Raw genomic sequence first — 24,340 nt, 5'->3', positions numbered from 1 at the left:
TATTTCTGCATTCAGCATGGGTAATTTATATGGTGGTGGTTTTTTTTTTTTTGTAAATAGCAGTTACATCAGACTGCTCCCTGTGTATTTAAAATCAGGAAGAAATAAAAGATGGTTCCTGCTTGTGGGAGAGACAGAAAAGAACATCAAAGCAACTTAAGGATCATTGAAAAGTGGAGAAGAAAAGTGTCAAGTGAAATTCATCTCAAATAGGTAGTCTCTTGTAATAGCATATAGACTAAGCATAAGGAATCTTGGCTCCAAGTTTGTCTTACAAGGTATCTGACCTTGAGAAAAGTAAGCACTTAAACTTTGAGCTTATTTGTTCACCTGCAAAAATGGGGGTAACAAGGTGATACCCTTGTTGCTCTCACAGGGTTATCATAAAAACAAGTGACCAGACATAAGAGCTTGAGAATAGAAATGAAAGCCTGTGACCATTAAAACCTCAGTTCAGTTCAGTTCAGTCGCTCAGTCGTGTCTGACTCTCCGCGACCCCATGAATCACAGCACGCCAGGCCTCCCTGTCCATCACCAACTCCTGGAGTTCACTCAAACTCATGTCCACAGAGTCGGTGATGCCATCCAGCCATCTCATTCTCTGTCGTCCCCCTTCTCCTCCTGCCCCCAATCCCTCCCAGCATCAGAGTCTTTTCCAGTGAGTCAACTCGTCACATGAGGTGGCCAAAGTATTGCAGTTTCAGCTTTAGCATCAGTTCTTCCAATGAACACCCAGGATTGATCTCCTTTAGAATGGACTGGTTGGATCTCCTTGCAGTACAAGGGATTCTCAAGAGTCTTCTCCAACACCTCAGTTGTATATAATTGGTGCTGCATAAATATTTGTTTAATCAGTGAGAGGGAAGGATTTGATAAACTGTAAAGCATAGTGTTGATATAAAGGATGTGGTAGTGGTTTAGTCGCTAAATCCTATCCGACTTGCAACCCTGTGGACTGTAGCCCACCAGGCTTCTCTGTTCATGGGATTCTCCAGGCAAGAATACTGGAGTATGTTGCCATTTCCTTCTCCAGGGGTTGTTTCCCACCCAGGAATTGAACTCAGGCCTCCTGCATTACAGGTGGATTCTTTACTAACTAAACTACGAGGGAATCCCAAATGAGGTAGGCCGATTGAGAACTAAAGATGTGTGATTGTTTCCTTAGATGTATTATTATACAGATTAGCAGAAGAACAAAACATTGTATCCTTCAGAAAATAACAAACGCTTCAAATATGGAAGACAGAGAGGAATTCCCTGGCAGTCCAGTGGTTCAGTTCAGTCACTCAGTCATGTCCGACTCTTTGCAACCCCACACAGCACACCAGGCCTCCCTGTCCATCACCAACTCCCAGAGTTCACTCAAAACTCATGTCCATCGAGTCGGTGATGAGATCCAGCCATCTCATTCTTTGTCGTCCCCTTCTCCTGCCCCCAATCCCTCCCAGCATCAGAGTCTCTTCCAGTGAGTCAACCCTTTGCATGAGGTGGCCAAAGTAAGTAAATGGCTTGGGTGCAGTCCCTGGTTGGGGAACTGAGATCCCGTGGTGTGGCCAAAAAGAAGAAAGTAAGTTTATATCAAAGTTGAACCAAAGTTTACTGGCATTTGCTGTTTGGAAATTGACACTGGCTTTACAATGTTGATTATGGAACATGTCAAATTAATATCCTTTTGAGATCAGTTTACTAGAGATTTAAGACAGGAAAAAAAAATATTTATTTTTCTTGAGTGCTAGAAGGATTTGCCCTGAAGGAGGAAATGGCAACCCATTCCAGTATTCTTGCCTAGGAAATCCCATGGACAGAGAAGCCTGGCAGGCTACAGTCCATGGGGTCACAAAGAGTCAGACACGACTGAGCAACTAAGCACAGCACAGAGTATAATAACCTTGGGTTACTGCTCTAAGAATAGTTTTTAGGTTCTTGAAACCATATAGGAAAAAGCCAGTAAGATTCCCAGCATAGTTTTGGTTTCCAAAGCTGCATTGCTTATAACATAATGCCCAACAGACAAGGATGTAATGTTCCCTTTATGTTTTATTCCCCTAAAGGAAATATAAAACTTTAGGGTAATGAAATGTCAGTTTAGAATCCCAAAAAGGAAGGAAATGATCTTTTACCCTGAGGATTACTGATATCACTGATTTTGAACTCTATTGAAAGCACTACACTTTGTTTCTAAATAGTTTTTTAACACCTTAAAAATTTCCCTAGACTTTGTATTCTGTTTGATTCAGTCAACTCAAATACAGATTTCGCTACGTATGGAAGTCTATGCTCTGGACCTTTGACTTCTTTTAATTAGCACTACCGTTTATAGTGAAAGAATTTTTGTTCTTTTTTAGGAAATAAATATTCCCCGTTTGAAGTGGCTTGCTAGAGAACTTCAGTTAGCTGTAAATGCTCTGTGAAAGCACTGACTCTGGTAGTATTAGATAAATTGATGTATTTTATATATATATATATATGTATAAATTCACTGAAAATTTTGAGTTTTTTCTTTAACCAAAGAAGCTTATTTGGTATCAATTCAGTCACTCAGTCGTATCTGACTCTGTAACCCCATGGACTGCTGCACGCCAGGCTTCCCTATCAGCCACTCCCGGAGCTTGCTCAAACTCATGTCCATCAAGTTGGTGATGCCATCCAACCATCTCATCCTCTATTGCCCCCTTCTCTTCCTGCCTTTAATCTTTCCCAGCATCAGGGTCTTTTCTAAGGAGTCAGTTCTTTGCATCAGGTGGCCAAAGTATTGGGGCTTCAGCATCAGTCCTTCTAATGAATATTCAGGACTGATTTCCTTTAGGATTGACTGGTTTGATCTCCTTGCAGTCGAAGGGACTGTCAAGAGTCTTCTCTAGCACAATAGTTCAAAAGCATCAATTCTTCAGCACTCAGCTTTCTTTATGGTCCAACTCTCACATCCATACATGACTACTGGAAAAACCAGAGCTTTGACAAGACGGACCTTTGTCTGCAAAGTAATGTTTCTGCTTTTTAATACGCTCTCTAGGTTTGTCATAGCTTTTCTCCCAAGGAGCAAGCATCTTTTAATTTCATGGCTGCATTCACCATCTGCCATGATTTTGGAGCCCAATAAAACACATATCAAATACATATTATATTTGATATAAATGGGAACTTTGAAATACATTCAGTTCAGTTCAGTTCAGTTGCTCAATCGTGTCCAACTCTTTGCAACCTCATGAATCACAGCACACCAGGCCTCCCTGTCCATCACCAACTCCCGGAGTTCACTCAAACTCATGTCCATCGAGTTGGTGATGCCACCCAGCCATCTCATTCTCTGTCGTCCCCTTCTCCTCCTGCCCCTAATCCTTCCCAGCATCAGAATCTTTTCCAGTGAGTAGGCTTTGGTTAATTGTGTGAAAAATCTAATTATACAGGTCACTCAGAGAATGTTTCCTCTGTTTAGATTTATAAACTTAGATATGCTTTTAAAATTTTCCAGTTTTGAACTTAGAATGAATTAAGACCAACAGCAGTAAATATTCTTGACATCTGTATAAATGATGTTAATTTTTAGATTAATACTTAAGAATTCAGACCTATTCAGTTTGACATGCTATAATAGCTAAACATATTTTCCTGGGTCTTGCTACATCAAATTATTTTGGGGCCTGTTCTTGCCTGGAGAATCCTAGGGATGGGGGAGCCTGGTGGGCTGCTGTCTATGGGGTTGCACAAAGTTGGACATGACTGAAGCGACTTAGCAGCAGCAACTAGATTCAAGTGGTAGACTATACCATTCAGCTGTAAGGTAGCCTTCTAGTCTGACACCTTTACTGGGACCAGCTCTTGGGGAAAATAGGGATGGTAGCAGAGATCCCATGAGCTGTGGAGATGGTGGGAGAGGGCCATGCTGGCTGCATGGGTCTCAGTTGGACTGCTGTAGAGAATATACCAGGGTTGAAGAGGAAGTGACCTCAGCAGCTGGTAACACTGCTGAGGACTGCAAGTGCCAGAGACACATGCTTATCTGAGTAGTTTGTTAACAGTGCTGTCAGGTTGGAAAATGGGATGAGCTGTGGATAACACCCCTTAGATTTTAAGATTATGGGATGGCATGGGAGGAGGTTAATGAGGACAAGTTGTTCCTCATCAAAATTGCTCATAAGTGATTTGACCGCCCCCTCGAAGGATTAAGTGAAAGCATTTGTGCAAAGTAAACATCAGTGGGTGGGGCACAGACTCAGTGCCCAGTCAGCATCAGGTTTGTGCCTCCAGAAGTAGAGTGGGTACCTCTGGGCCGACGTGAGTACAAAAAGTGCACCTCACAGATCTCCAGTGTCTCTGTGTACTTACAGGCTAATTCAGTTGTTTTCAGTCCTGGCCCCAGGGGGTATGGAGAGCCCCATGTATTAATTACCAGTTAGGTTTTCTCTGGGTTTCAGTGACTTCTCCTGAGATGCCTTCAGGGGACGATGTGATGATGATCTCATGGTTTTTTTATACTGCCAGTGCTTTTAACTCACTAAAGGATCTCCAGCCTCTTTGAAAGAGGTAAATAAAACTGCTCTGCTAAAATCCAGAGCTTTTTTTGTGTTTGTGTGTTTCTCTTTTTAAAGTTTCCTTCACTAATGTGTTTTGTGTGTATACAAAATAATACTGTAAAAAGTAAAACTAGACAAATGAATAATCTGCACCTAACCAGTGATTCTGCCCTGTTGTAAATGCTTCTGTCTCTTTTACCAGGCCAACACAAATTTATATAAATTTGGTATATGTGTTTTTCCTTTATTAAACAGGTTACATATATATATATATATTAATCCACACATGTATTATTCTTTATTCATACAACAGATTATAACAGCCATCACACCAGGTAAGTAGCCATAGATTAAAAATTAACGACTTAATTTTAATAATATGACATGGTATGATATGGCTATACCATTGATTATATGACCATTCTCCTATAGGTAGACACTTCGGTTTCCTTTTTTGCCTCAACTAACTATGCCACCTTGCTTTTGTGTGTTCTGTTGGGGTGGTCTCAAAAGTAGAACTGTTGGGTTAAAAAACCTGTATTATTTCATTTTAATAAATGCCACATTTCCTAAAGAACTGTAGCAATTTACATTCTCATCAGCAACATGTGAGTTTGCAGGTGTGTTTTCTCTCTTCCTCCCTGTGACTTCAACTTTTTATCTAGATGGCCAAGGCTTTTGTACCTTCAGAGAACTTTACTGGGTTGTTTCACTGCTGATCACTGTCAGTATTTTACCTGGGACACCTTCATTCTGTAAAATTATCTTATTTCTCCAGTATTTTGATTATATCTTCAAATCTTTGTTCCGTTTCTTTGGTTCTCTTCTGCTGCTATGTGTTGGTTTTCCTGTGTCTGACTTCTGGATCTGTCATTTTCCTTTGCTCACTTTTATCCTGCCCTCTAAACTCCATATTTTCAGCCTCTTCTCTGTTGTGCTGTTTTCAATAGGACCTTTATTTCTGTGTTTTTTAGATTTGATTACCCACATTTCAGGTGCTAAGGACCCACATGTGACCAGCAGCAACTGTCCTGGCCATCACAGTTCTAGAATCGGACTAAACGCTTGGGGTTCTGTGGGCTTGACTTGATCCCTTATTCTCCACGGTGCTCCAATTCCTCAGGTATGTCTGGGAAAACCTAAGGTTCTGAAGAGATTTCCCAGAGGGACAGAAGCTACTCACTAGAGGATCCCACTACACAGTCTATTTGGCAGGTGTGTTCTTCACTCCAGTTAATAAACTGGCATCCTTTTAATTCCTTGTCAGTTGTCCAGCCCAATTCTGTTTTCAAAGACAGTGACTAGATGGGATATCTGAAAGCTGCAAAGTTAAGGGAGGTACTTGGGACCTTGCTGGCTCCACCAAAGTGCTGATCCATACGCTTGAGTACTCAGCCAGCCCTGGTCAATGACACACTCTGGTCTGTGCTAAACCTAGAATGTGAGGGGATTAAGTCTAAGGAATGTCTCTGAGGAGACCAGACAAGAAGGACCAGAGATTCTGATACTGGTACTCAGGCACAACAGAAAGGGATTCCTAAGAGTACTCATTTCAGAAGGAATTGAGAGTCCGTTCCCGTCTTTAAACTGTGTGTGGGTTTCCGCTGTTGCATTATGGCGCCACCTCTTGGATGTAAACTGAAAATCTAGCCTTATAAACTTTGTCTTTAGTCACAGGCATTAAGAAAATCTGAAGTGGGGCCCATGATGGGGGCCCACATTTCTATTCTACCTGATGGTTAAGGAACTGCCTAACTGAATGTCCACAATCTATAAGAGGGGGATGCTGGCAGCCTGAAGCCCAGAAAAGTACTGCCTCCTAAAGTGAGTTTCAGTTCAGTTGCTCAGTCGTGTCCGACTCTGCGACCCCATGAACTGCAGCACATCAGGCCTCCCTGTCATCAACTCCTGGAGTTTACCTAAACTCATGTCCATTGAGTCGGTGATGCCATCCAACCATCTCATCCTCTGTCGTCCCCTTCTCCTCCTGCCCTCAATCTCCCAATATCAGGGTCTTTTCAAATGAGTCAGCTCTTCGCGTCAGGTGGCCAAAATACTGGAGTTTCAGCTTTAACATCAGTCCTTCCAATGAACACCCAGGACCGATTTCCCTTAGGATGGACTGGTTGGATCTCCTCATAGTCCAAGGGACTCTCAAGAGTCTTCTCCAGCACCACAGTTCAAAAGCATCAATTCTTCGGCACTCAGCCCTCTTTATAGTTCAACTGTCACATCCATACATGACCACTGGAAAAATCATAGCCTTGCCTAGACAGACCTTTGTTGACAAAGTAATGTCTCTGCTTTTAAATATGCTGTCTAGGTTGGTCATAACTTTCCTTCCAAGGAGTAAGTGTCCTTTAATTTCATGGCTGAAATCACCATATGCAGTGATTTTGGAGCCCCCCCAAAAATAAAGTTAGCCACTGTTTCTCCATCTATTTGCCATGAAGTGATGGGACCGGATGCTGTGATCTTAGTTTTCTGAATGTTGAGCTTTAAGCCAACTTTTTCACTCTCCTCTTTCACTTTCCATCAAAAGGGTCTTTAGTGGGTCTTTAGCTCTTTGGAATTTTAAGCACTGTAAAGGTGCCACCCGCGTGCTCTGGTTCTCTCCATCCCCCAGCTGGCAAACTAGTGAGGAGGAGCTCATGGCCATCGGGAGTTCAAGCTCCCTGTTTCTGCCTCCAATTTGGTCAGTGTAGACAAAGCACCTAGCAGTGTCTGGCAAACAGCAGGCACCCAAGTTACTAATTTACTATTCTTAATTAAATCATTATTGCAAGAGTAATTATGTATTAAAGTGGGGATGATAGATTACATATGCACTGCTAGACCACCACCATGATATTATCACCAGAGTTGGATAAGTATCTTTCAGACCTTGTTCATGGGCTGCCTGAAAGGCTGCACCCTCAGGACAACAGATAGGACAAGAAACACACCAGTTAACTTAAATTTAATGGGGGGAAGGCAGAGCTATAATCATATTATCTGACACATGTTATAGGGGTTGGGGGTTTTGTATCCTTGTCCCAGGTCACTGGGCCTGTCTTAATGTTCTTGGAGGAAGAACAGGGCCCAGCTGAAGAAAGCTGCATTAACTACACTTTCACATCAGGTCAAGGTGTCCAGGACTTAGCTGTGATTGTTATTAATGGGGAACAGCCCTGTGCAGGACAGGAGAGCACAGACTGCTAAAGGCAACCTTGTTCGCTGAGGAAGAAAGGGAAATCATGTCCCCTAACACAGCACCTGAACCAGTTCCTACCGCTGGCAACCACTTTTGATGACTGAATGTTCTTTTTTCAAAAGATATTGTGCGTTTCTCAAAAAAAAGTGACTAGGCAAAAACATTCCTATGTTAAAATATGGCTATGTAAATAGATGATTGTGGTGGATATCTGTTACTCCTATCCAGACTCCTATTGCTGTGACTTTTCCTAATGTGTATGCAAGTACTTCCCTCTCTCGCTCTCTCCTGTTTCTGTTTAGGCTGAGCCCAACTCCAGTTCTAGGATGGACCTTGATGAGTGCAAAACAGTGAGAGTAACTCTCCTCATTAGTCACTGGTTTAGGCACCTTGTGTTACAATCTAGCATTCCCTGACAATAGGGGCTGGTTGAGAAACTTCCTGTGACTTGATCTGGGTTGAGATACGAGGAAAATCTGATGGAGAGCTTTTGGAAAAGAAATACCAAAGCTCTTATGAGAGGCCCTTTTTCCTACTGGAGGGGGTGATAGGTGGATGAGAAGCCCGAAACTGCTGCCTTTTTGCCTCCAAGAAGGAAGTGGGCCTGAGGGTAAAGCTGGCACTGCTGAAGTAAGTCAGGAAGGAAAGTAGGTGGGTCCTTTATGACATCACTGAGCTGCTGATGAGTCAAACCAACCCCCAAGTAAACCCTGCCTCTGAGACTTTTCAGGTATGTGAGCTAATAAATCCCTTCACTGCTTAAGCTAGATGAGTTAGGTTTCTGTTACTTATTAGGGAAAGCATCCTAACAAACAAGGATTCATTTAAAGACCACAAGTAAAAAAATGCCTGTAGCGCATACACCAGAATAGTGTTGAAAAAGAAGAGAAAGGATTCTGAAGCCAAGACCACGTAAAGCAGAGCATATCTGAGGGCAGATGGCATAAGAGAAGGCAGCTGAGTGCAACCTGTGTTCTGCCCTTTACTCTGATTTCGGATGAGCCACCTCCCTGATTGTCCTTGGTTCCTCTCAACAAAATAAGTTGTACTGGATGAGCGGCTCCCAGTTCTTTTACCATCCATCATTTTTATTATTGGTCCTTTTAATGGATTTTATATTTTTAAAAACTTGTCTATCAGATTTTTCTCATGTACTTATTAGACAAAGCATACAACTGCAAATCAACTCTTCCATCAGCAAAGTTAGTAATTATTTAGATTACCTTAATTACTATAGTTGGTACTGAACATTTAAAAACAAGATATTTATTATGTTTTTGAAGCCTCAATATAGATATGACTTCTGACAGGACAGGCTTTCACAAGTATTGAAAACAGTTTCCAGATCTTCTGTCTTCTTTTGAAGATCTTAGGAGATTCATAAGGACAACAGATTTGATAACTGGAGTTATCATCCAAGAGGAAAATTAACATGAAATTACAAATCTTTCTTTTTTTTTGCTTGGTACTGTTCCGCTCATGAGATCTGAGTTTCCTGACCAGGGATTGAGCCTGGGCTGTGGCAGTGAAAGTGCTGAGTCCTAACCACTGGACTGCCAGGGAACTCTCTAAATTGCAAGTCTTGATTGTTCTAACAAAATGCTCAACAGAATTATAAAAGACAAAAAAATGTTGCATTTACATAAAAGTGAAAGTCTCTCAATCGTGTTTGACTCTTTGTGACCCCATGGACTACACAATCCATGGAATTCTCTAGGCCAGAATACTGGAGTAGGTAGCTATTCCCGTCTCCAGGTATCTTCCCAACCCAGGGATCCAACCCAGGTCTCCTGCATTGCAGGCAGATTCTTTACCAGCTGAGCCACCAGGAAAGCCCAAGAATACTGGAGTGGGTAGCCTATCCCTTCTCCAGTGGATTTGCCTGACCCAGGAATTGAACCAAGGTCTTCTGCATTGTAGGTGGATTCTTTACCAGGTAAGATACCAGGGAAGCTATTTACATAAGCATTTTAAAATATAAAGTGACACTATGAAGCAGTGCAACAGGTTTCCTCTGTCACTTTTAAACTGGCTTAGAAGGCAGTCCCCAGAATTCCAGTAATTGTTGTGGAAATATTACCATTTTAATTTACAACCAGTATAAATTGCATTCAGCTAGAAGCCAAAGAATCTAAGTTCTAGTTGCCATCTTGCACCAAGTGATCCTGAATACTCTCAACTTCTGAAGTCAGAAGCCTCATCACAAAATGAAAGGGGCTGAATCAGGTCATCCTAAATATCCTTTCTAGCTCTGTACTCTGTAATTCTGTGAAAACAGAGTAACATGTCCTGAGCTGTTTGGGATCAGGGATTTGAGAACCTAAGTTCCATGTCCAGTACTTTTAATCTTCATACTTCTTTTTTGAGTCCTGTTCTTATTAACTATATCTACACATTCTGTGTATTTAAGTGTATTTTAACAGTCTCTCCATCATTAGCAATAAAAAAAGTTTCTCAAGGACGTACTTTTCGTTTCTTGCTTTTATTTCTTTTCAACTTGCTTTTTCAATTTCTCCAAGATCTCTTCCGGAGGTGTGGAAGTCAAAAGCTTCACCACTTTTTCACGAGATTTACCACCCTGAACCAAAAGGAAAAATCAGTGTCAGGACAACACACTAGACTTTCTAATGCTATTAGTGACAGCAGACTTCAACTGCTGAGGATACACCACCATGTCCTTGTGGGGCTGTCACAGGTGGGCTAGTTTTCCTGGTAGCTTAGTGCTGCTTTCTCCTAGCTATTTCTGGTCCATCCAAAGACAGATTCCGGTTCAGTACTTTCTTTTTTTACAATTCCCCAGAGGTTTTACCTTCATACATCAATTTCTGTAGTGCTAAAAATTAGGCATTTTCAAAATGAGTATGGAATCTGGATGTACAATATTCTGTTTTCAAGTAATACTTCTGTTTAAATTACCAGAACAAATATTGCAATTTAATATAAACTTTGATTAAAAATAACTCTAAATATAGGGCTGCTATTCTCTATACTGTTACACATTTCTGAAAAATTCCAAACAAAAACTGACCACATATCCAAGTGCTATGATCCCACAACTGATTAAGAGAACTATAAGAAAGATTTGTTTAGAAACATCCTTTGAAGAAAGTAAATTTTTATCAGGTATTTATCTAGATGGGTAGAAGCTGCACAGATGGAAGCATGGGGAGGGCTTTTAGGCAGATGTCAGAGCATGCGTGCTGGCAAAAAATCAGAAATGAGCTGCTGTGCAGGAGATATGGAGGGGTATGGCCTGATCATATGGATGCTTCAGTTCAGTCGCTCAGTCATGTGCTTAGGGGCAGCCTACTAATCAATGAGTCAGTGCCCACTGGATCCTGGATGGGAGCTACAGAACATAGCACTGGAAAACAAGCAGAGTTGTAAGAAATATAAGATTGGTTGGGTCTTACTCCTGCAGATTCTATTTGAGTAAGTCTGGGGTAATGCCAGGAACCCGTGTTTTAGAAATCATTCCCAGGTGATTTTGATCACCACCTCTAGTGCAGACCCTTCTAGGGCAAAGTAGTAATGACTTCATAGGAGCCATCTCTTTAATGAGCGTCTCCCAGTGAGCGAGGACAGGCTGGACCAGATGTGCTTGATGGACTCACTAACGGAGATTACAAACAACAGGAACCATTTTAGATGTTTCTACTAAGGTGATGAGTTGAGGGAAGAGACAAGCAAGTTTAATCTGACAGAGCAGGTACAGGCATGAATTCAGAAGGACTAAGGCATTTGGGAGGAAGGGGACTAGGAAGAATTATAGACTTTTGGTGATTAAATGCATACGAGAGTTAAAAACAACTGGTTTTTCAATGATTTTGAAAAGAAAAAAACTGGTGTTTTAAAAGTAACGACTGATGTAGTACTCAAAGATGCTGAGAGAGAGAAAGAGAGGCCTACCTTTTCCAAAACCACATCACTCTTCCTGAGTTCTAAGACTTTGGAAAGATAGCGACACAGCTCCGCGTTAGCCTCTCCCTCCGTCGGAGGCGCTGCAATGGCTACACTCACAGCCTCGGTTGTCACATCTGGAATGAGAACAGATCCTCATAAAGTTCCTTTTTCATGAAGTGGGGATATTTTGTAAAAGCGTTTGCATTTGTCTGGCATGTAGTAGGTATTCAGTGAATAACTGCTGAATGAAGAATGACGAAGCTCATCACAGTTAAGGAAACATAAACATCCCACTACCATTATAGAAATCCAGAGAAGAAAATTGGTTTTTGCCTGCTGACCAAGGCGGGCCCACAGAGTCCTGGGCAATAATCTGGAATTAGGAGCTGGAAACTGCGCCTGGTCTGATAGGAAGAGCCCCAGGAAGGGAGTCAGGGGAGCTGGGCTTTTGCCCAGCAGTCACTGAGAAGTGAGTGAACGAGGTAGCTCACAGATCGTACAGGGCTGTTCAGAGTTTCCTCATCAGGGAAGTGGGAGCACTGCATTAGGTTCATCTCAGTGAAATGCCTCTCTGATGTTTTTAAAATGTATTTATTTAGTTAACAGCTACATAGCACTTACACCAAGTTTAAGGGCACACAAACATATTTTAAGGGCTTTACAAATAATAGCTTTATTTCTATAGTTTATCCTCTCCATTTTACAAATGAGGAAACTGGAACCAAAAAGTAACGTGTTCAGGGTCACATGGCTAGGAAGTTATGTTGTGATTCAAAAATAAATTTGAATTCATGCTTTGAAATCCAGGGACAATGAGCACTGCTTTCAGAAGTGGTTCAGGCTTCCTCATCAATACCACCTTCATTGCTCTTTATTTATTGCTCTTTAGAGCCTTTATTGCTCTTCTACAATAAAGAGCAACCTGGGAGAAGGAAATGGCAACCCACTCCAGTATTCTTGCCTGGAAAATTTCACGGACAGAAGAGCCTGGTGGGCTGCAGTCCATGGTGTCACATGACCAGAGCACGCATGCATGAGGGGTTGGAGGGAGATGGCTGGTAGCAATAAACAGAACTAAAAAAAAATAAAGAGCAACCTGCCTGCAGTCCTCCATGTCATTTCTGAGAGGAGTACATTCAAAGCAGTTTGCAAATGAACTTGAGCTGGTCCTACATTTGGGGTTACCTGGGCATTTCCACACTCATTCATCTCGCCTGTGTAAACATGGCCACAGTCCACAGGAATGAGACAGTAGAACAACCCTTCTCCTATCCTGTCACTGATTTTATGATGCAGTTTTTCACATTTTAGTATCTTTGAAATCCAGGTGTATCTTGTAATAGATGAGAAAGAAAACGTTTAGTTGATGTGGATTTTGTCTATCTTTCTGGTACATAAAGTACTGTGTGTACCTTACAGTTGATAGCCAATAATATCTGATGAAACATGGTATTCCAACAGTGTGTAGAGAGAGTGTCCACAGCGACTACTTAGAAAATGCTGGCTAAGGAGGGGACAGCCAACACACAACTATGCTAACATGGCCATCAGCACAAACCAGGCCCAGCACCCCAATTCTGAGCTCTTGTTTTCAAAATATTTTAAAAACTGGAATACAGAGCTTTAGTGGGTGACAAAGACCATCAAGAATACTCAGATCAATGCTTTTCAAACTTTTTTCCCCACTCAGAATCCCCCACCTCCACCCAATTTCCCCTGAAATTCCAACATTTGAAGCAAATATCAATAGTTCCTCAGGAGTCCTATCTGCTTACCTCACCTGTGCCCACCACAGAGAACCCTGAGGCAACTTTAGGGGTCCAGAGAATAGCTTAAAAGCTTCTAATGGGCCAACTATCTCATCTGACAGATGAAAGAACTGGACCCAGAAATATTTTGTATAGCTTGGACTGAAAACAAGCTCACACAGGTGTTGATCATCAGGTTCTCTCCCTCCTTGGACCAATGATCATTAAAAAATAATCGAAACATCTTTCTCTGAACGTTTCTACTTTCGGAATAGCTCAAACTAAGAATCATCTAGGCTACTTATGTTTCTGTATAAGTTCTTTCTAAAATACCTTTTTTAAAATTGAGGTATGATTGATATAGAACAGGTGTACAACATAATGATTCAATATTTGTATTTTGAACTGATCACCACAATATTGGCTAATAAAATACAAAAAAGGACAGTGTTCAGTGGTTTTTCATCTAACTTGGTATGCTTTAAATATGATATACGGATTCAGTTTTAAGCACTAGATTATACCTTTAAATTAGAATTCAGAGTTTAAAAATGGAGGAGCCTCTAAGCGCAGACATGAAAAATACACTTGACCATACAGAATAAATTTTCAGCAAACTAAGGCAAAAGAAGGATGGAGCAGGGGATAACTGATTCATACAAGAGCCCTACCCCAGGGTCCAAGTATACCTGTCACAGAATTTTGTTTGGAACCAGGTTTGGCATGGATGGCTATGCTGACACCGCCTTTAGGATCAACTGTCACAGGACCTAAGGGAGGAAGTGGTCTCTCTGGTTCCTTGCTCTGGCTTTTACCCTAAAACGACAAGAAAAACCACACTACAGCTTCACAGTTTACAAAATACTTTCCCACGCATTTGATCCTTCCAGGATTCCTTTTCACCTTTAACCAAGGCAAATTAGGCTGATTAGTCATGTCCAGGGATTTCTGGTCATCTAGAATGGTCTTCCAACATCTTTAACGGCTCAAATCAATTCTTCCACAAAGCCTCCCCATCAACCCCACTGTTTTTTTCCTCCCTTGGTAACACCTTAGAGCCGGTTCCTTTGCATTTCCCATTCCTCAGGGAGAGCGACTATTCATTATTTTTGTATTTCAATCAGCACAAGTTAAACGTTTGTGAACAACCACGGCTGGAAGTGTTTATATGGGGGGAGGAGTGGAGAAAAGAGGAACAAAAGTGGTATTTAAAGGACTTATTGTTATTTAGCCGCTAAGTCGTGTCTGACTCTTTCCGATCCCATGGACTGTAGCCCGCCAGGCTCCTCTGTTCATAGGATTTCCCAGGCAAGAATACTGGAGTGGGTTGCCACTTCCTCCTCCAGGGGATCTTCCCGACCCAGGGATCGGATCTCTGTCTCCTGCACTGGCAGGCGGACTTGTTGCCGCTGAGCCACCCGGGAAGCTGATTATTTTTTTGGGCTCCAAAATCACTGCGGATGCTGACTGCAGCCATGAAATTAAAAGACGCTTACTCCTTGGAAGGAAAGTTATGACCAGCCTTGATAATATATTAAAAAGCAGAGACATTACTTTGCCAACAAAGGTCCGTCTAGTCAAGGCTATGGTTTTTCCCGTGGTCATGTATGGATGTGAGAGTTGGACTGTGAAGAAAGCTGATCGCCGAAGAATTGATGCTTTTGAACTGCGGTGCTGGAGAAGCCTCTTAAGAGTCCCTTGTACTGCAAGGAAATCCAACTAGTCCATTCTAAAGGAGATCAATCCTGGGCGTTCATTGGAAGGACTGATGCTAAAGCTGAAACTTCAATACTTTGGCCACCTCATGCGATGAGTTGACTCACTGGAAAAGACTCTGATGCTGGGAAAGGTTGGGGGCGGGAGGAGAAGGGGACGACAGAGAATGAGATGGCTGGATGGCATCACCGACTCTGTGGACATGAGTTTGAGTGAACTCCAGGAGTTGGTGATGGACAGGGAGGCCTGGCGTGCTGTGATTCATGGGGTCGCGGAGAGTCGGACACGACTGAGCGACTGAACTGACTGATGTGCCAGAAGCTGTACTAGGAACTTTCCACTCAACAAACATAGACTGCGCACCAGTGGGGTATAGAGGCAAAGGATGAGTAAAGATGAATAAGGACACATGGCCCTTGCCCTCAGGGAGCCCGTACTGTGGACTGGTACACGATGCTAGGAGCGCCAACCACACACCCACGGGGCATCGCCGCGCAGCGAAGGAGGAGGCAGTTCGGCCTCGGGGCGCCAGGGAAGCTCCCAGCAGGAAGCAAATTTAGAGCCGAGTCTTAGGAACCAACCGGAGTCGGGCCTGCAGAAACAGCGGAAGGGAAATGGGAAGTGGTGGGTTCCCGACGGAGGGGTGGGAAGACAGTCGAGGAAGGGAAAGGGGCTGAACGCTGGCGAGAGCCTCCCAGGGAAGTACAGGCCACACCGCGCTGCCGGAACACGAAGCGCGAGCCTGGGAGTGCGGGAGTGAGGCCGGAGGGGCGGCAGTCACCGCTCGGGGAGAGGCACGCGCGACGCCGGCCCAGGTGCTCGACCTCCCCGGGTGGGCGGCGGCGCAGCCGAGTGGGGTGGGGAGAAGGAGGCCTGGGACTCGGAGACAACAAGCGGTTAGCGGCGCTTCTACCCACCCGCGGGTCCCGCTTCTCTCCCGCGCTCCTCAACCAGCATTGCTGCGGCCCACCCTCCCGCGGCCACGGGAATTGCCACTGGCCTTGTTCGTCGCACCAGCTTTCTTAGGCATGTCGGCGCCCAAAGGGAGCCGGCTGACAGCCCGAGAACCAGACCCAGCTTCCAGTAGCCTCAACCCGTAGCCTAACAGCTGCATCCCGGCCAGGGAGGCGCCGCGGAGAGCGGCCTGGCGCCGGAAGAGCCCGCTGCGCCTGCGCACGCAGCAGCGGGGAGCGGCCCCGTTGGCCTGAGCCTCCGCTCGGGCACAAGGGCGCCGCCTTCCGGCTGGCGGGAAGAAGACTCCTTTTTCCTGAAAAGACCTGAAGAACTACCGCATGCATGCTCAGTCGTTAAGTCGTGTCCGACTCTTCCGAGACCCCACGGACTGTAGCCCACCAAGCTCCACAGTCCACGCAGTTTTCTAGGCAAGAATGGAGTGGGTTACCATTTCATCTTCAAGGGGTTCTTCCCCACCCAGGAATCGAACCCACGACTCTTGGGTCTCCTGTATTGGCAGGCAGATTATTTACCACTGTACTTCATGGGAAGCCATGAAGCGATACTGCAAATGGTTAAAATAATAATAATAACAATAATAAAAAGTGGGGGTGGTCTATGATCCAAATGGCAGAAAACCCATTATAAATGTTTAAACTGGTTCCTATTTTCTCTTTAATTTCTTTCAGGTTTTAGTAAAGTTGAATTTAAAAACTCAATATTGTCTTAGCTTTTGCCAACAGAGAAGACGGAAAATGGATTTTTCAAGTGTACAAACTAGGCAAGAGTAACGAGCCGTGTAGCTTTTGGAGCTGGGATACTATAGCACCATGCTGTCTTAGGAATGATGCATTGTCTAGTCAAGCGACAGTTTTCAGGTTTTGAATCTCGATGACTGGAACAGGGAAGCAAAAAGGAAAGGGTTTGGAGCAGATAGGACTTGAAAGGGAAAAGACTTGTCTAAAACATACTGCATTTGAAGATCTCTTTAATATCCTATAAGGTAGTCTATTTCCAAGTAAAGTCTTTTCTTGCAAATTAAAGTACTACTTATGTGGGCCTAAAAGAAGGACCATTTGATAACTCAAATTATCACAATTTGTTGGATAAATCACACTTTTTAAAAAATAGAAAATGCTCATATTTTTCAGTAAATACAGATTGGCCAAGTATCTTTCAGGGTCTCATTGTAAAGTTTGAAAATGGTGACATGTATTTTGGGACCCATCAAAATATTTTCCCAATTTTATGGCTTGGGAGATAGACCTGGGTTTAAATTCGACTTCCCACCACTTACTGACCTTTTAAAACATGAATTTCTTGGCCTGTGAAATGAGTGTTATAATAGTACTTTTCTCATCTGATGACGAGAGAAGCAAATGAGAATGTGTGCCAAGTGCTCAGTGCAGATCCTCGTGCACGGGAGTCACTCGGGAAGCTCTTTTAATAGGAAATGATAGCGCGATGTTCCTTACCCTCTATCAGTAGAAATAACAAGAATAGTTCTCTCTCTCTCTCACCTGCTGAGCAAACAGGGGAGAAAAGCCCAAGACTGCAAAAAACTGGTAAAGGGGCAGATGGCAGCACTTGTTTCCACTGTAGATGTTTAAGTAAGTTGAGTTGCATAATGTCCATAAATAAAAAGAGCTTCCAGAGTGGCACTAGTGATAAAGAATCCGCCTGCCATTGCAGGAGAGGCAGGAGAAGTGGGTTCGATCCTTGGGTCAGGAATATCCCACGGACAGAGGAGTCTGGCGGGCTACAATCCATGGGGTCAAAAAGAGTCGGACACAACTGAGCGACTAACACACCTAAGTAAAAATCAAACTACTAGAAGATCTTGCAGAACAACTCCAAGGAATATTTGAGAAGAAAACGTTTTGAAATACATGTGCAACCAAGCATGCACTGGACTACACTTTACAACAGCCAAAAAATGGAAATAAACATATTGTTTATGGGGAGATAAATGGATAAAGAAAGAGACTTATGTACACAATGGAACATAACTTCCAGAAGAAAAGGACATAATGTGATTTTCAGGAACACTGATAAAACTAGGGATGATCAAACAACGTGAAGAAACTCAAAATCAGAAAAAGATATATATCTTTAGATATCATTTATAGCTGGAATTGATAAACACCCACCAATTTATTCACTGAGAAACATGAAGACTCAGAGACCTGGAAAACAATCTTCTGATTACTAAGGAGAAAGCAAGTGGAAAGGGATAAGATAGAAGGTTAGAGTAAGCAAATATAATCATTCCATGTAAAAAAGGTAATCATCAAAGACCTAGGTATAACAAAGGATTTCTGTGAACACACTGTAATGAACTCCATGGGGAAAAACTGAAAACATATATAAAACTGAAAACATATCTGTTCACCTGACACCCACAACACATTGTATATCACTGTTACAATATAAAATAAAGGTTAATTTAAAAAAGAAAGCTAGGGAAGAACACACAAGCTTTTGGATATTTGTTCAGGTACATTCCACATTAAATTACAGCCCTGAATGAAAACTCTCATAAAGCTTTCATTTCCAGAGTAACCACAGTTGGGCATTAGAAAATCCAGCAGCCTTGTGGCCATTCCCAGCAACAGTTACCATAAAAGTTTTGCTTATGAGTACCATGTTGTTCAGTCGCTAAGATATGTTCAACTCTTTGCAACCCCATGAACTGTAGCACGCCAAGGCATCTCTATCCTTCACTATCTCCCAGAGTTTGCTCAGATTTGTGTCCACTGAGTCAGTGATGCTACCTAACCATCTCTTCCACTGCCTCCTCCTTCTCCTTTTCCTTTCAGTTTTTCCCAACATCAGGGCCTTTTTTATGAGTCAGCTCTTCACACCAGGTGGCCAAAGTAATGGAGCTTCAGCTTCAGCAACAGTCCGTCTAGTGAATATTCAGGGTTAATTTTCTTTAGGATTGACTGGTTATATCTCCTTGCTGTCTGACGGACTCTCAAGAGTCTTCTCCAGCACCACAATTTAAAAACATTAATTCTTTGGTGCTCTGCCTTCTTTACCATCCAGCTCTCACATCCGTACGTGACTACTGAAAAGATCATCAGTTCAATCACTCAGTCGTATCCGACTTTTTGCGACCCCATGAACCGTAGCACGCTAGGCCTCCCTGTCCATCACCAACTCCCGGAGTCCGCCCAAACCCATGTCCATTGAATCGGTGATGCCATCCAACCATCTCATCCTCTATTGCCCCCTTCTGCTCCTGCCCTCAATCTTTCCCAGAATCAGGGTCTTTTCAAATGAGTTAGCTCTTCCCATCAGGTGGCCAAAGTATTGGAACTTCAGCTTCAACATTAGTCCTACCAGTGAACACCCAGGATTGATCTCCTTCAGGATGGACTGGTTGGATTTCCTCGCAGTCCAAGGGACTCTCAAGAGTCTTCTCCAACACCACAGTTCAAAAGCATTAATATTTCCATGCTCAGCTTTCTTTATAGTCCAACTCTCACATCCATACATGACCACTGGAAAAACCATAGCCTTGGCTAGACGGATCTTTGTTGACAAAGTAATGTCTCTGCTTTTTAATATGCTGTCTGGGTTGGTCATAACTTTCCTTCCAAGGAGTACACATCTTTTAATTTCATGGCTGCAATCAGCATCCGCATTGATTTTGGAGCCCCAAAAAATAAAGTCTGTCACTGTTTCCACTGTTTCCCCATCTATTTGCCATGAAGTGATGGGACAGGATGCCATGATCTTAGTTTTCTGAATGTTGAGCTTTAAGCCAACTTTTTCACTCTCCTCTTTCACTTTCATCAAGAGGCTCTTTAGTTATTCTTCATTTTCTGCCATAAGGGTGGTGTCATCTGCATATCTGAGGTTATTGATATTTCTCCCGGCAATCTTGATTCCAGTTTGTGCTTCTTCCAGCCCAGCGTTTCTCATGATGTACTCTGCATATAAGTTAAATGAGCAGGGTACAGCCTTGACGTACTCCTTTTCCTATTTGGAACCAGTCTGTTGCTCCATGACCAGTTCTAACTGTTGCTTCCTGAACTGCATACAGGTTTCTCAAGAGGCAGGTCAGGTGGTCTGGTATTCCCATCTCTTTCAGAATTTTCCACAGTTCCTTGTGATCCACACAGTCAAAGGCTTTGGCATAGTCAAAAAAGAAGAAATAGATGTTTCTCTGGAACTCTCTTGCTTTTTCCACGATCCAGCGGATGTTGGCAATTTGATCTCTGGTTCCTCTGCCTTTTCTAAAACCAGCTTAAACATCTGGAAGTTCACAGTTCATGTATTGCTGAAGCCTGGCTTGGAGAATTTTAAGCATTACTTTACTAGCGTGTGAGATGAGTGCAATCGTGCGATAGTTTGAGCATTCTTTGGCATTGCCTTTCTTTGGGATTGGAATGAAAACTGACCTTTTCCAATCCTGTGGCCACTGCTGAGTTTTTCAAATCTGCTGGCATATTGAGTGCAGCACTTTCACAGCATCATCTTTCAGTATTTGAAATAGCTCAAATGGAATTCCATCACCTCCACTAGCTTTGTTCGTAGTGATGCTTCCTATGGCCCACTTGACTTCGCATTCCAGGATGTCTGGAATCGACGTCCTGGAATGGAAAAATCATAGCCTTGACTATATGGACCTTTGTCGGCAAAGTGATATTTTTGCTTTTTAATACACCGTCTAGGTTTCTCATAGCTTTCCTGCCAAGAAGCAATTGTCTTCTAATTTTATGGCTGCAGTCACCATCTGGAGTGATTTTAGAGCCCAAGAAGAAGAAATCTGTCACTGCTTTCACCTTTTCCCTTCTACTTGCCATGAAGTAACGGGACCGGATGCCACGATCTTTGTTGTTGTTGTTGAGTCGCTCAGTCGTGTCTGATTTTGTGACCCCATGGACTGTAGCACACCAGGCTTCCATGTCCTTCACCATTTCCCAGGGTTTGCTCAAACTCACATCCATTGAGTCAGTGATGCCATCCAACCATCTCTTGCTCTGTCATCCTCTTCTCCTCCTGTCTTCTACTTTTCCCATCATCAGGTTCTTTTCCAGTGACTTGTGTCTCTGCATCAGATGACCAAAGTATTGGAGGTTCAGCGTCAGCTTCAGTTCTTCCAATGAATATTCAGTGTTGATTTCCTTAGGATTGACTGGTTTGTTCTCTTTGCAGTCCAAGGGACTGTCAAGAGTCTTCTCCAGCACCACAGTTTGAAAGCATCAATTCCTTGGCGCTCAGCCTTCATTATGGTCCAACTATCATTATCCATATGTGACTACGGGAAAAACCATAGCTTTGACTATATGAACCTTTGTCGGCAAAATAATGTCTCTGCTTTCTAATATGCTGTCTAGGTTTGTCATAGCTTTTCTTTCAAGGAGCAAGTATCTTTTCGTTTCATGGCTACAATCACTGTGATCTTAGTTTTTTGTTTACTTTTAATGTTGAGTTTTAAGCTGGCTTTTTCACTTTCCTCCTTCACCCTCATCAAGAGGCTCTTTCGTTCCCCTTTGCTTTCTGCCATTAGAGTGGTATCATCTGCATATCTGAGGTTGTTTATATTTCTCCCAGCAATCTTGATTCCAGCTTGTAACTCATCCAGCTTGGCATTTTTCACGATGTGATCAGCATATAGGTTAAATAAACAGGGTGACAGCAGACAGCTGTGTGTTACCCCATTCTCAATCCTGAACCAATTGGTTGTTCCATATAGTGTTCTAACTGTTGCTTCTTGACCTGCATACAGGTTTCTCAGGAGACAGGTAAGGCGGTCTGGTATTCTCATCTCTTTAAGAATTTTCCACAGTTTGTTATGATCCACACAGTCAAAGGCTCTAGCATAGTCAGTGAAACAGAAGTAGATGTTTTTCTGGAATTCCCTTGCTTTCTCTATGATCTAGCAAATGTTGGCAATTTGATTTCTGGTTCCCCCACCTTTTCTAAACCCAGCTTGAATATCTGGAAGTTCTTGGTTCATGTACTGCTGCAGCCTAGCTTGGAGGATTTTGAGCATAACCTTACTAGCATGGGAGATGAGTGCAATTGTCCAGTGGTTTGAAAATTCCTTAGTACTGCCCTTCTTGGGGATTGGGATGAGGATTGACCTTTGCCAGTCCTGTGGCCTCTGCTAGGTTTTCCAAATTTGCTGACATATTGAGTGCAGCACTTTAATAGCATCATCTTTTCAGTTAAGTTCAGTTCAGTCGCTCAGTCGTGTCCGACTCTCTGCGACCCCATGAATCACAGCACACCAGGCCTCCCTGTCCATCACCAACTCCTGGAGTTCACTCAAACTCATGTCCATCGAGTCGGTGATGCCATCCAGCCATCTCATTCTCTGTCGTCCCCTTCTCCTCCTGCCCCCAGTCCTTCCCAGCATCAGAGTATTTTCCAGTGAGTCAACTTGTCGCATGAGGTGGCCAAAGTATTGGAGCTTCAGCTTTAGCATCAGTCCTTCCAATGAACACCCAGGACTGATCTCCTTTAGAATGGACTGGTTGGATCTTCTTGCAGTCCAAGGGACTCTCAAGAGTCTTCTCCAACACCGCAGTTCAAAAGCATCAATTCTTCGGCGATCAGCTTTCTTCACAGTCCAGCTCTCACATCCATACATGACGTTATGGCAGAAAGCGAAGAGGAACTTAAAAACCTCTTGATGAAAGTGAAAGAGGAGAGTGAAAAAGTTGGCTTAAAGCTCAACATTCAGAAAACTAAGATCATGGCATCTGGTCCCATCACTTCATGGGAAATAGATGGGGAAACAGTGGAAACAGTGTCAGACTTTATTTTTTTGGGCTCCAAAATCACTGCAGATGCTGATTGCAACCATGAAATTAAAAGACACTTACTCCTTGGAAGGAAAGTTATGACCAACCTAGATAGCATATTAAAAGAAGCAGAGACATAACTTTGCCAACCAAGGTCCGTCTAATCAAGCATCATCTTTTAGGATTTTAAATAACTCTCCTGGAATTCCATTCCCTCCACTAGATTTATTGGCAGCATTGTTTCCTAAGGCCCACTTGACTTCACACTCCAGGATGCCTGTCTCTGAGTGAGAGACTGCACCATTGTGGTTATCCAGATCATTCAGATCTTTTTTGTACATTTCTTCAGTGTATTCTTTCCATCTCTTCTTGATCTCTTCTGCTTCTATTAGGTCATTACCAGTTCTGTCTGTCCTTTATTGTGGCCATCTTTGAATGAAATGTTCCACTGATATTTCCAATTTTCTATGGCTACCAACTTAAAAAAAATTACTGATCTATGCGCCCACTAGATTAGGCACCAAGTTTGCCACAAAACCTCCTGTTCATAATCCAGCACTAGCCCCCAAAATAAGGAAATTGTGAACATGCGCTGCTGCAGAAGAACAAAAATTCTGAGGTAAAGACTCCTTATCCTTAAATAGTTTGCTCTAAAAAAACTCTCCCTAACATCGTTAGGAAGCCCTTGTTCCAGATACGTGGCCACGCAGCTGTCAGGTGTCCTCTATGTCTCCATCCTGCACCCCCCTCCACACAGCAGACACACTGTACTCAATCACCCCATTTCAGAACAGGAATAATTTGCTTCTATGAATATGATTTTAATAATATCCCATAAGTATTCAGTAATCAAAGTTTTCTCCAAATCAGGAAAAAATCTAAAGTAATCAGCAAATATTTTGTGTGTATATATACACATATAATTAAAAAAAAAAATCCCTTTCCGTAATTTAGTTCTGACTTCTCAGTGCCGGAAGCAGGGAAGGACTCTGTCAAAGCACACTGTGATAAGACTTTTTCAGGGCAATCAGTTTCCTGTGAATTGTTCATCAGGCTTGCTCCAATTCCACAAGGACTCCACCACAGTCACTAGGAGGAGAAAGATCACTGGTTTTCCATGTGCTCCTATTTTGGCCTCTTCACTTAGAATACAAATCTTTTCTTTCAAATTAATCAGAGCTGCATTTATATCATCCATCCTAAGAAAAGAAAATAAACAAGAACACATCTGAAATCGTAAAAACACCAAATGATAGTATCGTAAGACTTAGAAGAAACTTTGTGAACTCATGCGTCTAACTCCTCTGCCTTTGGGCAGAACCATTCTTTAACCATCGCAAAAACAAGCTTAGTACTTCTGGAGACCAAAAAAGAGGTTGCTGAATTTTCCTAGGTGAGGAACCACATGCTTAAGAATTTTCTCCATTAGTAAACATTTCTCCTTAGGGCCTAAATGATGTCTGCTCCACTTCATAGTATGTTCTTGTGGCAACACTATCGATGATTCCTCACAAATTGTTTTTCCTAAGAGCCCTGGGTTCCTCGTTTATA

The 24,340-nt window shown here is 42.7% G+C and overlaps 1 protein-coding gene across 2 annotated transcripts; it reads right to left on the bottom strand.

Annotated features, from left to right (window-relative positions):
- Window positions 1–4,727: 4,727 nt before the first annotated feature.
- C21H15orf40 (chromosome 21 C15orf40 homolog) lies at window positions 4,728–16,232 on the bottom strand. Of its 2 annotated transcripts, XM_088829599.1 has the most exons (5): window positions 16,075–16,212; window positions 15,512–15,666; window positions 14,048–14,174; window positions 11,617–11,744; window positions 4,728–10,285 (listed from the first exon to the last, which is right to left on the bottom strand). In XM_088829599.1, the coding sequence occupies exons 2-5, from the start codon at window positions 15,560–15,562 to the stop codon at window positions 10,190–10,192; spliced, it is 402 nt and encodes a 133-aa protein (XP_088685725.1). In that variant the 5' UTR covers window positions 15,563–15,666; window positions 16,075–16,212; the 3' UTR covers window positions 4,728–10,189. The 2 variants fall into 2 exon arrangements, with proteins under 2 accessions (XP_088685725.1, XP_055273875.2); XM_055417900.2 differs by lacking the exon at window positions 15,512–15,666 and having other exon boundaries at window positions 16,075–16,232.
- Window positions 16,233–24,340: the final 8,108 nt, after the last annotated feature.

This window comes from Moschus berezovskii, chromosome 21, assembly GCF_049115385.1.
Source record: "Moschus berezovskii isolate FMDL1 chromosome 21, NW_MosBer_1.0, whole genome shotgun sequence".
Classification (NCBI taxonomy): Eukaryota; Metazoa; Chordata; class Mammalia; order Artiodactyla; family Moschidae; genus Moschus; species Moschus berezovskii.
The sequence above is the reverse complement of the archived record's forward strand: the minus strand, read 5'-3'. Positions and strand labels throughout refer to the sequence as shown.